This window comes from Temnothorax americanus, unplaced genomic scaffold (genome assembly GCF_048541705.1).
Source record: "Temnothorax americanus isolate GAGA-0224 unplaced genomic scaffold, ASM4854170v1 Scaffold30, whole genome shotgun sequence".
NCBI lineage: Eukaryota > Metazoa > Arthropoda > Insecta > Hymenoptera > Formicidae > Temnothorax > Temnothorax americanus.
The window spans coordinates 688,448-703,695 of record NW_027509443.1 but is presented as its reverse complement, the minus strand read 5'-3'; the positions used below and the strand labels follow the sequence as shown (position 1 = coordinate 703,695).

At 36.4% G+C, this 15,248-nt stretch overlaps 2 protein-coding genes across 3 annotated transcripts in view; one reads left to right on the top strand and one right to left on the bottom strand.

Annotated features, from left to right (window-relative positions):
* Nucleotides 1–15,248, bottom strand: part of LOC143900822 (uncharacterized) — a 312,581-nt gene that overhangs the window by 71,737 nt on the left and 225,596 nt on the right. The window contains exon 2 of the mRNA XM_077412560.1: nucleotides 8,318–8,560. Within this exon, the coding sequence (XP_077268686.1) occupies nucleotides 8,318–8,484 (167 nt within the window). The 5' untranslated portion in view covers nucleotides 8,485–8,560. The remainder of the gene's footprint in view (nucleotides 1–8,317; nucleotides 8,561–15,248) is intronic.
* The window catches only part of Raskol (Ras GTPase-activating protein raskol), a 70,794-nt gene that overhangs the window by 8,223 nt on the left and 47,323 nt on the right, over nucleotides 1–15,248 (top strand). The window lies entirely within an intron of this gene.

Genomic DNA, 15,248 nt, shown 5'->3' with positions numbered 1-15,248 from the left:
CTTCTGCGATATAAATCGTGCATTTAGTCGATGATATCGTTGTTAGGGTTAGTCATATAAAGCACATGTTATTTTCGGCAGAGGTTGACAAGATTAATAAGCCCGGCAGGAATGCGGTCCCCGAGATTTTTGTGACTAACTAGTTTGTGTTGGAACACGTGACCCCGCGCTAACAACGCGGAGAATCCCCACCGTCCACAAATCGCGTTGATTGCAATCGGGGGCTCTCTGCATCGACATTTTGGGAACCTACTTATGTAGGGCCCGTTCGTTCAGCCACCTGCTCTCTTCGAGTCCAAATCGAAAGAAAAAGTCGCCGCAATTATAGTTCCCTCGACCAAACTTCTCTGCCATCGTCTTTTTATGCACATACTTTTTAGTATTTTCTTTGCTCTCTCTTAAGTGAATATATTCATCACCACCAATTGAAAGAATCAGAAGAGTTTAGTGATAACAATGATCTTGTAAACTAATCGATTTTTTGAAAATTTGAAAAAATTAAATTTAAATTAATATTTTTATATTCTTAAAAAAATAAGTTAAAAATGGTTGTGTATGTGTTAAACCTTTCAAATAATCAAATAGAATTATACATCGATACATATTCCATGCGCTTTTGACGCATGGAATAAAAATATCGGATAAAAAACTATTAAAATATAAATCTTTCATGAGTTTGCTTCTCCTATACAGTAATGTACACGATAAGCGTACTCTGCAAAAGCACCATAAGGTCGGTATCGCGCGATATTGCTATTTGGACCATATTGCACGTTTACAAAAAAAGCAGATATCGCGCCGCCACCGTCCGATGTCGTTTATTCATTGAGCTTTCAGGATTTCGTTGCGTTTCGCACAATGACACGAGTCCAATTTTTCAACATTTATTCTGACGCTCGCTGAGTTTCCGTACGAAAAAAAGGTTTCACCTCATCAATCGATTTTACAAATGAGTGTTTGAGAGATCTGACCAGATCTTTTTTTTTCAATTCTTGTTCTATTTTCGCCGCTTGCCTTGTTTCCGTGAAAAATCGCGACGACACTGCAAATAGTAACTTTCGACAACTGCCGTGGGATAAAAGAATTCCATTCCGATCTCTTTTTTTCTCTTCCTTTTTACACAAACGGGGAACTCACTGGATCACTCACTCGCGGAAGAGACATGAGAATTAAATAGATCAGAAATAACATGTGAATATTTTCCGTTGCAAAAAATCATCCAGGAATACTGCAATTCAATGACATGTGCACTCATGCGAATTAACGGCGTTTTTCCAATTATAGAAAACGCTCCAACTAAATACGATAATATACGATAAATTTTCTTTAAAAAATATTTAATATTGTAAAAATTTTTATTAAAAAAGAGAAATCAAAATTTAAAAATGTTTTAATATTCTGGATTTGTATAGTTGTATTTCGAAGCATTATTATTTGATCTAGCCTAGATTTATATTCGATTAAATTTTTCACGTTTCATGTCGAAATCAATAGCAGTTGGCGTCACTGTTTAGCAAGTTGCGATAACGAGTGACGTATCAATGTACGAGATAATGACATCGTCTATATTATGCGAACTCGTAAAACCTCACTGCATTGACCTTATGGTAGATACTAATGGCGTCTCATTGACGAGAAAAGTTTCGTGCGCGTGACTGAATCAGATTTCTTCAAAGCGCTTTACTCAATGTAGGTCTCGTTGTGAAACGATTTCGACACGACGTTACTTAATTATAGCTGACGCCAGTTTAACCCGTGGTCTTATATTTCGTACAGTCCGTCGTGCAGTTTACACATCACCAATTGAACCTTTCATCGTCGATCACGATTTGCTTGATCGTATCCGATTTGAATATAACGTTTGTCGTATACAATGCGATTACAGCATCAATGGATGACGATTGAAGGACAGTTTTATATTCAAGTGTATTAGAAACATAGAAAAGATGTCTTCGTTTTTTAATACGTGTTAACGGGAGTCATTATTTAATGTATGTAATAATACGAAGTATTTATATTGAATATGGATGAAGATATTTGATATATTTCAAAAAATGCATGTGCCACTTTTCCGTATTAGTAAGAATCGAATGAATCGAATTTACGAACGGAAAATAGTGTCTTCTGCGAACAGCCGAACGTGAGAATATGCCGGAAATCTATTCCCATCAGATTTCCCAGTACAGCGAGATTCTTCGATTCTGTTTCCATGGAGGAGAAGTTAGAGATTTCTTGGCGACTCGTTCTCGTTTTCTCACGATCGATTCGTTCTGATTTCATTTATGTCCACATAGACCGAGGGAAGCTTGAATTGATCAATTTTTCCATCAGTTCGTAAATCTTTCAATTTCCATAGAACGATGAGTATCGAAAAGTTGTAACGCGGGAATTGGACATAAAATATTTTAGAGATTTTTAACAAATTATAAAAGTAGGTACAACAATAATGATGTCTAGAAAAATTTCAGAACTTTTCGTATTTTACTGATATTTATTAGGTTGTGAGTTTCACCGCACGCATACACTTAAATATTTCTCACTTTCTTGCCGATAGCTCCCGAGAATACGTCAGAATCTCTTTATATTTATAACCGATTCACATCGCAACGCAATGTTAGAGCAAAGTTCTGTTAGTCAAGGCAAGCTAACAGTCGACAGACCGCAATTACACGAAGTGAGCGGATTTCTTTCCTTTCGCCCGCGGCGCGGTGGCGGTGCGTGAGAACAGCGAGCGATCGCAATATGCTGCTGTGCATGTCAAAAGTCGGTAACGAAACCTGTTATTTTTTAATACTCGATCATTTGCCAACTTTTTATCGGAGTTACCTGCCTAAAGAACTGAACAATTTTTTCTTCAGGAAAATTTTCCCGAGCGATACAGAACAATAAAGTAGCAGTCTTTCATCGAAAGTTTGTTATCTATAGTAGCGGACGTTTATCAATCTTAATGAAGTATTAATTTCTTTGAACATCTTTCAAGCTTTTATTTTTCTTTTTATATATATTATATATTACTAATTATTATTTGTGTTATGATAAAATTATGTAAGTAAGAATACGACATAAAAACCTAAGATGTAAAAGCGTGATCGCTGACATACGCGATGGGTATGCGTTATTTAAATGGACGGTAAATAAAATCGACCGAGAATACGTGATAGCTTCAATCTATTTAGTTCGATTCACTGAATAGGTCTTAAATCAAGGGATATACTAAAGGATTTCGCGCTACTGTCGTGGAAGTAAGGCGTGACTGAAAAATAGCTATCGATAAAGGTCACGGATTAAAACAGCACGTTTTATTTCAGGTGAGAAAACGATGCTCGTAAATTATCGATATTACTGCAGAGACATATTTCTGGGCATTCTGGGTATCACAACGCTATACAGCGATCGATTAAACTTCACGTTACGAACATAGCTCGACTTCATTATCATCAATTAATCAGCTATCGGTTTTATTTTTGAAGATCATATCTTCTGCATATCTTAAGAAATTAATTTTATTAGCAACATCATCGAAGATTAATTCCCGAAGCTGAACATATTTTACTGTATTTATATATTATTTATCATTATTTTTTTAACGTCACATATTATTTCATTGTGTTTATTACTTGTATCACTTATAGATTTCGATACGTCTCGTTCTGGCTTATGAATCTATAAATACGGAGATATTTATAGATTCATAATACACGCGAGACACGTGCGTGCGTGCGTGCGCGCGTACGTCACTCAAACCGTAGATCATTTCGTTGCACACGTGTTTCCCCTCGACACGCGATTTTCCGTGTCCTCCGTGCCATGACCGGTCTACTGAACTCTGACAGTCTGACCTGCACCGCGAATCAACGTGTGCCAGTTGTATGTACTACATACATGGCGTCTTGTTCATCGATTGCACGTGCGACCAATAAAGACCGAAGTTAATGTTTAATATGAGTTGACCGTCAACAACGCGCGCCACCCGGCGGTATAGACGGGTCTAGGCATTTTCCGTGTGTTTAGAACGTTCTCACACGCATGGAGAATCCAATGGAAAATGATTGACGGAGGCGTGAAAACGATGCGCTGACGAGATTGACGTATGTAAATGCGACTGTTCCTTTCCCGTTGAAGATAGAAATCCCGTGACGCGTAGCGAGATCCCTCTCGTTTACTCTTTATACGTCTGTAAGCCGTACAACTCGACAACAAATATGCTAATTTCTCGGTCGCTGCACTCTATAGTTTTCCGATGCCGATAGAGGAAGATACACGCATTGCAATAAGTTGCAATGCAGATGAACGATTCAATCCAAAAGTCGACTGATTGAATTGTTTATTCAGTCCCTTTAACTAATAAATTATTTAAAATAACAAAATATAGTTTTTCTGTTTAGTGAATAATTTAAATTTACGTTTATATCAAGAAAAAGAGAAAGAGAGAGAGAGAGAGAGAGAGAGATCAATATATATTAATCGTCTCTTTTATAAAATTTTATTCATTTTTATGAAATTCACAATTTATTACTTTTGCAATATTAATCCGCATCAAAATTTCAAAAGCTTACTGCACGCAGTTCTGATTTAGCATCATTTCTGGCACGTGTCAGTGAACTTAAGCGCATTGTTTGTGCTGGAAAAAGTATCACACCAGGACGTCGTATCGTCGGACATGATGCGATTGCATATCGCGACACATTTTTCCATCTCGTTTCTAGATGATCCACTTTGCGTTTCGCGAAGCAACAACATTATATATCAAGTTCAGAGCGGTTCACCGGACATGACGCAACGATAGGCATCGGTATAGCCTCGAGAATACACAATGCGACTAATTTGCTGCACTAACAACTAATTTTGCTTTGTGTAAAATAGAGACGGGAAAAAAGAATCGATGCTTGAGATATTGAACATTTGAGATATCATGAAAAAGATTAATTGTGCATACATTATTTAAAAATCGATTTCTTTACAGATGATTCCGATTTTTGAAACCAACAGTTTATTGCATTGCTCCGAAATATTGACAAACCGCTTTCAATCATTATAGTAATCGACGTAATTGCGGCACGAAGCTTCCTCGTTCCCTCGCCGTTTGAATGGAGCTACCGGAAGTAACATCAGGCCAATGCGTGACGGGCGTACGTCGGGTCGCAATGAGTTCCGCGGAAAAGTGCCCGATACACGTGTCCTACAATGCAGTCAAATGCCATTAAGTAACGGTCGGCACAAATGCATTGTCGAGGACACGATCAATTGAGATAGCAATTTGCTGCGAGGTTAGCGGCAGACGTGAGCGTTAAATTGCGCGGGGGTGAAACCAGTAAAATTTACATGTCGCCTTGATTGAAAAGGAAGCACGGTCCACTATAGGGAAAAAAATCCGCGAGCATTACGAAATCCGACACAATAGTGGTACAAAATTAGTTGACTATACCTTGATCCATTGAGTCCGTAAACGGTGGTACATTTGTCGTCACATCATTATTCGCTTTGCACAAATTTCATTATTTAGCACGTAAAAGATTGCCTAAAAATCGCAATTGTCAGCTTTTTTATATCAAGCCTTTGATTATTATTTTAATTTTGACTGTAGGTATAGAATCATGTGTCGAAAGATGCTGTTATATGCGCAATAACGTAAAATGAACGTTATACATTAACGCATACGTCATATGTTCATTAACACATGCTGAAAACACCGTGAATCTGCTTTGCACGGAGCAACGAACTCGCCGATTAATTACAACAGCTGATTAGCGACGCGTGCGCGCGCGCGGTAACTTATTAAAGTAATTAATCACGCCGCGCGATTGTGATTAATCAACGCGTCATACTTTCTACTTTCGCGACCATCGCATTACACAATGCCGTCGTAATTTTTTTCACGTGAGTCATCATGACCTCCGAATTGATACGCAATACCGTGAGAATCGCAATTATGCGAAATATCGTCGTGTTTTTGTGTGAGAATACTTTAACTCAATCACGTTATCAGGACGACATCATTAATCATTATTTTGTCATCGGTCCCCTTTTAATTCTTTTATTTTTACAGTTACACGGCTATATAAACATTTCATATTGGAATAAAGATGAAGTATAGTAATTTACAATTTCTAATCTTCCAAAATAATTGTCGTTCTTTCATAATCAATTATAGAAATCACACTCACATGCACCAACAGCGCATGGAAGACATGCCGGTAGAAATTATTGTCATGAGATTACTCTCTCTCTCTCTCTCTCTCTCTCTCTCTCTCTCTCTCTCTCTCTCTCTCTCTCTTTCTCTCTCTCTCTCTCTCTCTCTCTCTCTCTCTCTCTCTCTCTCTCTCTCTCTCTCTCTCTTTCTCTCTCTGCTCTCGACAATCTATAATTTTCACAACGGTACGCGAACATTGTCATCGATAGTTAATTAAGTTTGCGGTTGAATTTTTCCTCACCCCAAAGCGCGTCGCATCGCAACGTTTCATCTCGTCGCGAGAATTGCAAACCGCAGAAGCCAGTTGGGGCGAGGAGCATTTCCGCCTTGGCAAAACCGTGGAATTTCCATTCCTGCCAAATACGATAGAATTAATATCATTGTTCGTCGATTTGCAAGTTAATTACTTCGTTCACCCGACTGGACATCGCTTTCCTTATTGCCAAAGATTTGACCAATAATGAATATGCCATTTAATTGATTTAATTATATCAAATGTACTTCTCTAGCCATCCAGAACTGTGCTTTTCTGGAAACGACAAGATATTCCTTATATAGAGAAGTCATTAAAACATCATATGAATTGCCATATAATGACCAAAAGAATAAAAATCGACAGATATTCGTTAATCAGTTAGAATTTGAAAACTACTATTTAAAAAATTTATGATTACAAAATAATGCTAAATTGAAACGTCGATAGAAATAAATAGCGTTCATTACCTTCAGTTACTACTTTTAATAAGTTTGACAAAGCATTTCAATGATTTTTTGTTTGATAATGAGAGATCTAATGTTTAACTAATGATACGTCACTTTGATTTACTTCTCAAGCTGAAGAACATTAATACGATATTTTGAAACGCTCGAAAATTTACTTGTCACCTCTTGAATCAGACTTTTCTCTTTTTCTATTGTAATACTTGTCTGATTAAAATAAAACTTTGTGAAAAGTACCTATATGTCATATAAGAAATATTTTGTGATAACTTTTCTATTGTTTTTTTCGCTATAAATACATAAACGGAACGCATTGCCAACTTGCCTCTTGTGCCAACGAGCCCCGGTCTCTCCTATACAATTGTAGGTACTGTCGATTTCTGTAACTTCTGAGAAGCTGCTTGTCTCGAGATGTGAGAAATGTGACGTTTTACACGTCTTTGTGTGCTTCAAATCACACCACCGATTGTTTGAAATTTGCGCCTCGAAATGAGCCTCCATATTAATTTGCCTAATTACGTTGCTCGATAAGGATCATCCTCTATTGTTAGAATTTCCATGCACGGAAAAGAGTTTCGTGACCTATATGTCTTCTTGCTCCTATGTACACACATAGAAATGGTTGGGCCTGATTCGCGAACAATGAACGCATAAAGAGCACCCTTTAATCCGCAAAAATGTGTCCCTTTGTGACAGCACGATTATTCGTGCGCCGCCCTTCCATCTCCCTTCTGATCGCTTTAAAAGCTATTTTATGGCGCGGATTTAGGTGAATGTTCTGACTGACATCCCTACCGCTCTGCGGCCCACCACCGTTAAAGTTAAACTTTTTTCGAGCTTTGATGCACGTTGTTCGTGAGAACGTGCGAGCGCCATCCTATCGACGCTGCATCCTATCAGCCGCTCCTCTTTCTTGTTGCATCTGCATAATTCACCGAATCGATCCGACGAGCCCCTTCTGATAGTTTATTTAGAAAGATGACGCTATTGTGAATCTCAGAAATAGCATACCCAAGTTGATCTATATCGCGTTAACGCTTTGATCAGACTTAATTTTCACGATTCACGTATGTATAACATTGTAAAACATGACTAGATAATGATCTCGAATATTATAACGATGAAAAAATTAAATTAAAAATTACTACTGTCTAATCATACATTAAAGTTTATTCAAAATTTGATATACAGAAGTTATTATTAAAATGGAATTTTTATATTTGGATAGTTAATTTAATCACGTATTTCATCGCCGGGGGAGAAAATATATATAAATCCGTCAATTCCGTGCGGTTTACGATGCCTCGCGGGCATCCGGTACGTGTATTTCATTTACCAGTAATTCTCGCGATACCGAGGATACTACGCGAAAACGAGGCACTCGATTTGCCATGATCGTGTTCTTACCACAATCCAAGAGCGTGAATCGACTTTCGCCACCGGATGTACTCTCGAGTCAGCCTCGACATAGAGAGCATTGCTTTCCTCCATACTATGTTCTTAGTTCTCTCCTTAGGGCGCGCGGGTGAGTCACGTTCACTCCGACGAAGACCCGTGAACTTCTGCCTCGTCATCCGCCGAGAGTAACGACTCTGACTGTTCCTTTTTCTCCGTCGCAAACCAGAAACCGATCCCTTGGATGTCACCTAGCTGGAAAGGGGGGACTCTGTTAGATGAAAATTTCCTTAGTCAGAAACGCGAATTTCCGGAAGATACTGATAGCTGATTCAGACGTGCTGATTCAGACTCGTCGCGAATATAATTCTTTCGATTATAATAAATATTAAATAGGAAGCAATACCTTTTCAAACATATTATTAACACTACAGATTTAAATACAGGCGTTAGTCAAATTTCTATTTGATATTTTAAGGATGTATGTGTGACAGCTCAAAGCATTACCAAAAATCTAAAAATTTCATAGATTGTTCTATTATTACGTCTAAGTATCTGTGTAAAATTTCAGCACAATTCTCTTACTGGTTTAAAAGTTATTGTAATTAAGGATGTATTGGAAGTATTTCAAATATATTCAGAAAGTGCTGTAAATTGTTTCTAAATTAAATTAAAAATACTCTGTAAAATTTTGAACTTATTTAAGAGTTATTTAAGTTTAAAGTTGATAAAATTAACATTATCCTTTATAGAGAAGCGACATTTTGCTGTAAATATAAATAAAATATAAATAAACCATTAAGATATTTCTTAAACTTTTTTTACGTGTAAAACATACATCATTGATATTGTATTTTAAGTTTCAAAATTTTTTGCCACAAAAATTTTTTTAATTGTTTAAATAATATTAATTATTTAAATAACAAAAAATCATACTCAAACTGTTAACGGTATAATCCCTTCTAACATATAAAAAATTTTGAGTTGTTTGACATATGCAAAGTGTTCAATCAAGAAAACAAAATTATACTACATATATATAGTTATACACGGTAAAAAATCGTGCGTCCAAATGTTAAAATTTTCTTGTGTTACCAAGATTTGACTATTATTTCAATGTAAAATTAACATACAACAGCTATGTTATTATTTTCGTAACATTTTTATGTGTTATATTAATGTCAACGTGATAACTTAACACTTTATGTATGTCATTTAGAAATTGAATATATTATTTTAAGTTTTTTTAACATAAACAAAAGTTAAAGTAAATCTTCTCAAATAATCGTAAATTTTGACATACAAAATAATCAAATTTATTACAATCAAATGTTCAAAACGACATTTCTCTTAAGTTGAAATAACTATCGTTTATTCAAATATGTTATATCGACATTTTTACAAGTTATTTTTACATTATACTTAAAGTTAAAAGAACAAATATAAAAATGTAAAATATAGTGTCAATAAATTAACATTTCTAAGTCAACAAGTAACACACGATGAATGAGTTATTTTAACTCAAAATTTAGAGTGGACTTTCTGTTACGATTAACATTTTATTTTTTACCGTGTATAGGTAAAACATCCTTAATGGCGCAAAGTGATTCTTTGGTTCGTTAATTGTACTAATTGCTCTCTTTATTGACAGTATATAGTTTACATTATGTCAATAGGCTTATGGATCGATCACAACTTCCACTTTTATTAATGAAAATTGACATCATGTTTGAAGTGATGATTAAAAGAGACACATAAGAAAACATGCATTTGCGATAATTACGTTTTCGATTCACATCGTCTGCGTCATAATAAGTATATCCGCGCGTCAGTAATAAATTTCTTGCGCCATTCTTTTTCATCGGGCGCTGTAGCTCTCGAAGGCTTATTTAAAGTTCTTCCCCACAGCGCAATTTTCGGAGTTTTCGCCCCAAAGCCAATATTTTTTCTCTATATCCTCGCGAATATCTTCTCGGGAAAGATTTATCGTCAATAGGATTTTTCCAAGAAATATTTGCTTCTGTCTTTTGATAGAAAATAATAATGTATATATGTGTGTGTTGTAAATTATACTCTTTTTTACAATTTAAACTATTCTTGATGATAAACCATATTAATAACATCCATCGTTAAGTCAATACTTGAGCCGGCTTTCATAAATTCTAATTTCAAGATCGTCTTATAAGTAATGTCTTATAAGATGCTAATCGTCTTAAATATAAGAAACGATTATGAATACTGTCCTTAGAGAAATACGCTTTAAAATAACATATATTCTTCACATATTTTTCTATTTTCAAACCGCGGAATGGTGTTGCCACTGTGTATTATCTCAATGTTTTCGTTCGAGGAAAAAATCATGATAAAAATTACGCAAGACTCGCGCGTCCATGAATGAATAAGCTGCACAGCAAACGCAACGTGCAAAGGCATAATAGTAGACTACAGAACTGGGACATATCCGGCAAAAGTGACGCGTGAACGCGTAAAAACGACGATGAATAATACGCGTATAAGTCAGATTAGCGTTATTATATATTATGCCGGTTTTCCCTCGTGAAAGGTTCGGCGATGCGTTCAGCCGGGAAAGCGAATGGTCGCGCGCATCTGGGAAAAGTCGCGTTTATTAATTTTCGCAATCTCACGCTGTCTGTTTGTCCGTCAGCGGAACGAGCGCGCGTGCTTCTTAATTACGAAGCTAATTAATTGGCTGTTAAGAACATTAGCCTTCTTAGATTCTTCACGGTCGCGTAACAGCGGGATCGCCAGCAGTCTCGCGATTAAGGCTAGATATACGAGAGATATATCATACGAATTCAATTTCGTTTTTGTCGCTCGCATTTGCACAATGTCGCATCTTCAGTGAAAGGTTTAAAAATCTGAAACATTTTAATTATGTTTTTGTCGCCAGCATTTATTATGTCGCATCTTCAGTGAAAGTTTTAAAAATCTGAGGCATCCGTGACAAAGTATCCTGATTTATTATTTATAAGCGTTCACTAATAATTGTAAACTGAGAAATTACTGAGAAAGATATTCCGTTTGACAATTATTCTGTCGTAACGTCCGTAACCGTTGAAGGCTGACACGTCCACGAATGACGATAATAAATTATTATTTCACGCCAAACTAAATGCAAACATATATATATATATAGCCAAGAGGCATTCGTCATATGCTGCCAACAAGGTCGGCGATAAAAGTAACGGTGGCGGCAATAAAGCGCCTTATACCGATATTATCTGCCGCGCGCCAGGAACTTACGGTCAAACGCCTTTCTCCTTACTTAACCGTTCCGCTTCTCCTCCGGAGGGAGGCATAGGCCCTTTACATGCGTGCGTCATGCGATAGAAAACGAGACGATAAGAAATAGAGCGTGCACTTGCACGTATCACCCGGTCCGACGAATAAGTGGCGGCGTACACAACGGCGGGTCAAACGAACGATGAATCACGCGTGGTGCGACCGTAACTCTCGAAATGCTCTGTTCCCCTTCGCAGCAAAATACATAATTAAAGCGGGCGTCGGACCAAAAGCCGTCTCTCTGAATAAGAACTTGTGAATAACGGGCCACCATCCTGTTTTCCCGGAGAATTCTCTTACAATTAGTCATGCATGCATGTATATTGCACGATTGTTTATGCGCACGTTTAACACATCATCAGGCTAAATATCTGAAATAACTTTTAAGGTTCGGTATAGAATTTTATGAGAAATTCGATATATGCATTATATGATGTATACCGAATTATTTGTACATTAGCCGTGAAAAACAGAAAATTTGTATTTTATTTTATAAATTACAGAAAATTAGCATTGACTAAGCACTATCGTTTACATAACAAAGTAGATCGGGTATTTATTTAAAGTAAATATTGTAAGTTTTCGTATTTCCTCTTATCTGAAAATATATTTTCTACGAATAATAGGAAGAAAAACATTTTTATGCATATACGTAATTGCGTGATAATTATTGCGTGTCGAGTCACTTTCGCTTGTAGAACTCGATTCGAGTTCTCCGACTATTAATCCGGTATATCCTGTAACCGTTCTCTCGCTCTTTCTTTTCACATACGCTCTAACGAGCGCGATATCTGCGTTTTGTGCGTCAATATTCAATAGACAGTATATGATGGAGCTTGGAAAACGACAAAAAGTCGTGAGTAAGAATCTGACGCCTCTCGAGACATTAACAGACTAAATTCCCACTATACTCGCGACGTTTTCGGGCCACTTCTCGGGAAATCACCGCCGCTTTTTCGACACACCATGTATTTCTTGTCAGTCTCTCATTTATCACTGTCGTTCGCTCTAACACTTGGTTCGTCTCAAGCGTGATCACGGCTGAATGGCCTCCTTTTGTCGCTCGAGAAGTGGAGTCATGCACTGTTACTACTATTCACCATTTGTTAAAATGGTGTAATAAAGATAAAAAAAAACGGCGTCAATGAGACATGTGTCGATACTTAATTAGTAATCGATATAACTCTTGGCAGGTTGCTGTAAATTGATGAAATATTATTAATAAATTCTTCTGAAAAATGATTGCACTTTTGAATGAACCGTCGCGAAAAAAGCATTTGATGTAAAAAAAATTTAGAAATGGTTCTAATTTTTATGTATGTATGACATCGCAGATTGCATTCGTAAATAATGTCAGTGATTGTATGTAAGTAATAAGGATATATAAGAAACATAATTATCTGAAATATATTTTTATTCAATTTAAATTGTATTACATTGAAAATATTTAATATTAACACGAATTTATTTACTTAAAAACTGCAAAATAAAAATCATGAAGTTTTACGAAAAGTAATAAATATAATCAGCGCAATTTCTGAAATTTCTGACCACATTTTCTTGCGACTTTTTAAATAGTTTACTCAAAAGACTGGCAGTACGACAATTCGTACAACTTTTCAAACTGAAACGAAATACTGATGGTTCTTTTTCTTTTCTGTTTCAGGTGAGTTTAAATAGAGGATTTCTATGAAACAAGGGACAATGTCCACACCCATTCCAGAGAAGTATACGCTTCTGTTTCTTTTTCATTGTGCTCGAAACAAACACACATCTATGATGAATAATGGCCATGGAATGGCCATGGAAATACATTATCACAATTGCTTGTATTGCGCTTTATGTCACCACGGTAGGAAATATTATTTTTGCGCGTTCCCTTGTGAAAACAAGTATTATTGCGTGGCGATAATGCAGACAGAAAATCGATTAAATCTACCATTTTCGCACTTCCTATTATACATTGGAACAGAACGCCAGAAATAACTATATAATCCATGTATTCTATTTCGAAGAGGGTAATGCACTCCTACAGCCAGTTTTTGACAGCCTCAACTAAATTCTTGAAATTGGCGTTGTCTATTTTCAAAAAATCGATTGTTTTTATCTTTCTTCTCACGCTACAGAAAAGGGCTATTATCAAAGATACTTAATTGTAAAAAGATTAATTGCTTTTAGATTTCAATAGACACTCTTTTTCGTGAAGTTTGAATTTTATAATACTTATATTTAAAACTGACTTTGAAGGCTTATTCGCGAGAGCTTTATCACGACTTTAATACAACTCGAAGAAACCACTACAAAATCAGCAAAATGTTAGGACGAGTTCTCAAAGCTCCTGTTTTACAGCTGCGTTTCTACCGTCTCGCGTCAGCATGCGGTTTTGTTGGAGACCCGGTACTTTTATATCTCGCGAGAGTATACATATACGCACACGAGCGAGTGTATCGCCTCTGATCCACGCCTCTTCTCGCGCTATCGCGAGGAAGCAGATGTATGTACGAATAATTAATCGAGTCTGTCGTAACAACCGATGCTCCAGGTTCACGAGTTACGTGGAACGTATATGCTTACATGTATTTTTTTAAAATAAGATTACACGTCATTAACGCGATAATTAAATTTATAATTAATAATGTTAAATATTATATATTTATGATTTACAAAGAAATCAACTATAATATTTTTTTTTAGTAATAATTCAAAAATAATTATAAGTTTAGTAGTGATAGCTCTTTATTATGGCAACTGTCTTATATAACATCACAGTTTTTGTATATATATTTATTTATACATTGTATATATAGATATAAATAGAAGTTAAAGCTTTAAATGGCAATTTCCAGGCTATTTTCAAAATCCAAACATGAAGGAAAAAATATCTAATATTGTTAAAATAAGAATAAAATAAAAATAAGAATCTAATATTGTTCCACAACTATGTGCCGGATAGTGTTATTAAAATTTATGTTATTCAAAGGTATAAGACAGGCAAATTGATTCCGCGCGGAATAACAGCTACGATACTCCGCTCGACTGCAATATACTTTCTGCCTGTTTTTACCGTGTTGCACTTCGAACAGCCGTGATTTAAGTCATCGTCAACTTATCCGGGACATGGTGCATTGTCTTTGTATAGTACGTTTTTTGATAGCGCTTATTGTAGCGCAAGTAACTGGCGAGAACAACGTTGCGCATTACTGCGTTCTTTTTTTGAAGTTGCGAATCAGAAATACACGCGACGTAGGTATACGCGACGGGCAAGAAAAATTGCGTGAAGAGCATGGGAACCAAAAAACTCACGAAGAGAAGAGAGAAACGGCAAGAGAGAGATAAGGCATTGACGGAGGAAAGTATTATAACCATATAAGTGTCGATGATCTCAGCCTCGCGTGTGCGCCAAGTGGAGTGCAACTGGGCTCGTGACTTATTGCTCAGGCATTTAGAGGGGAAGTTAATGTGTAGAAAAAGAGAGAGAGAGAGAGAGAGAGAGAGAGAGAGGAGAAAGGATCTGGTTTAGAGACACAGAGACGGAAGGGAAAATATGTGCACGCTCTCCAAGTGTGTGGTCGCCGTTGCTTAATTACGCTCGACTCGTGAAGTACTCGGGAATACTCGAAGGTGAACGCGTCTGCAGTCG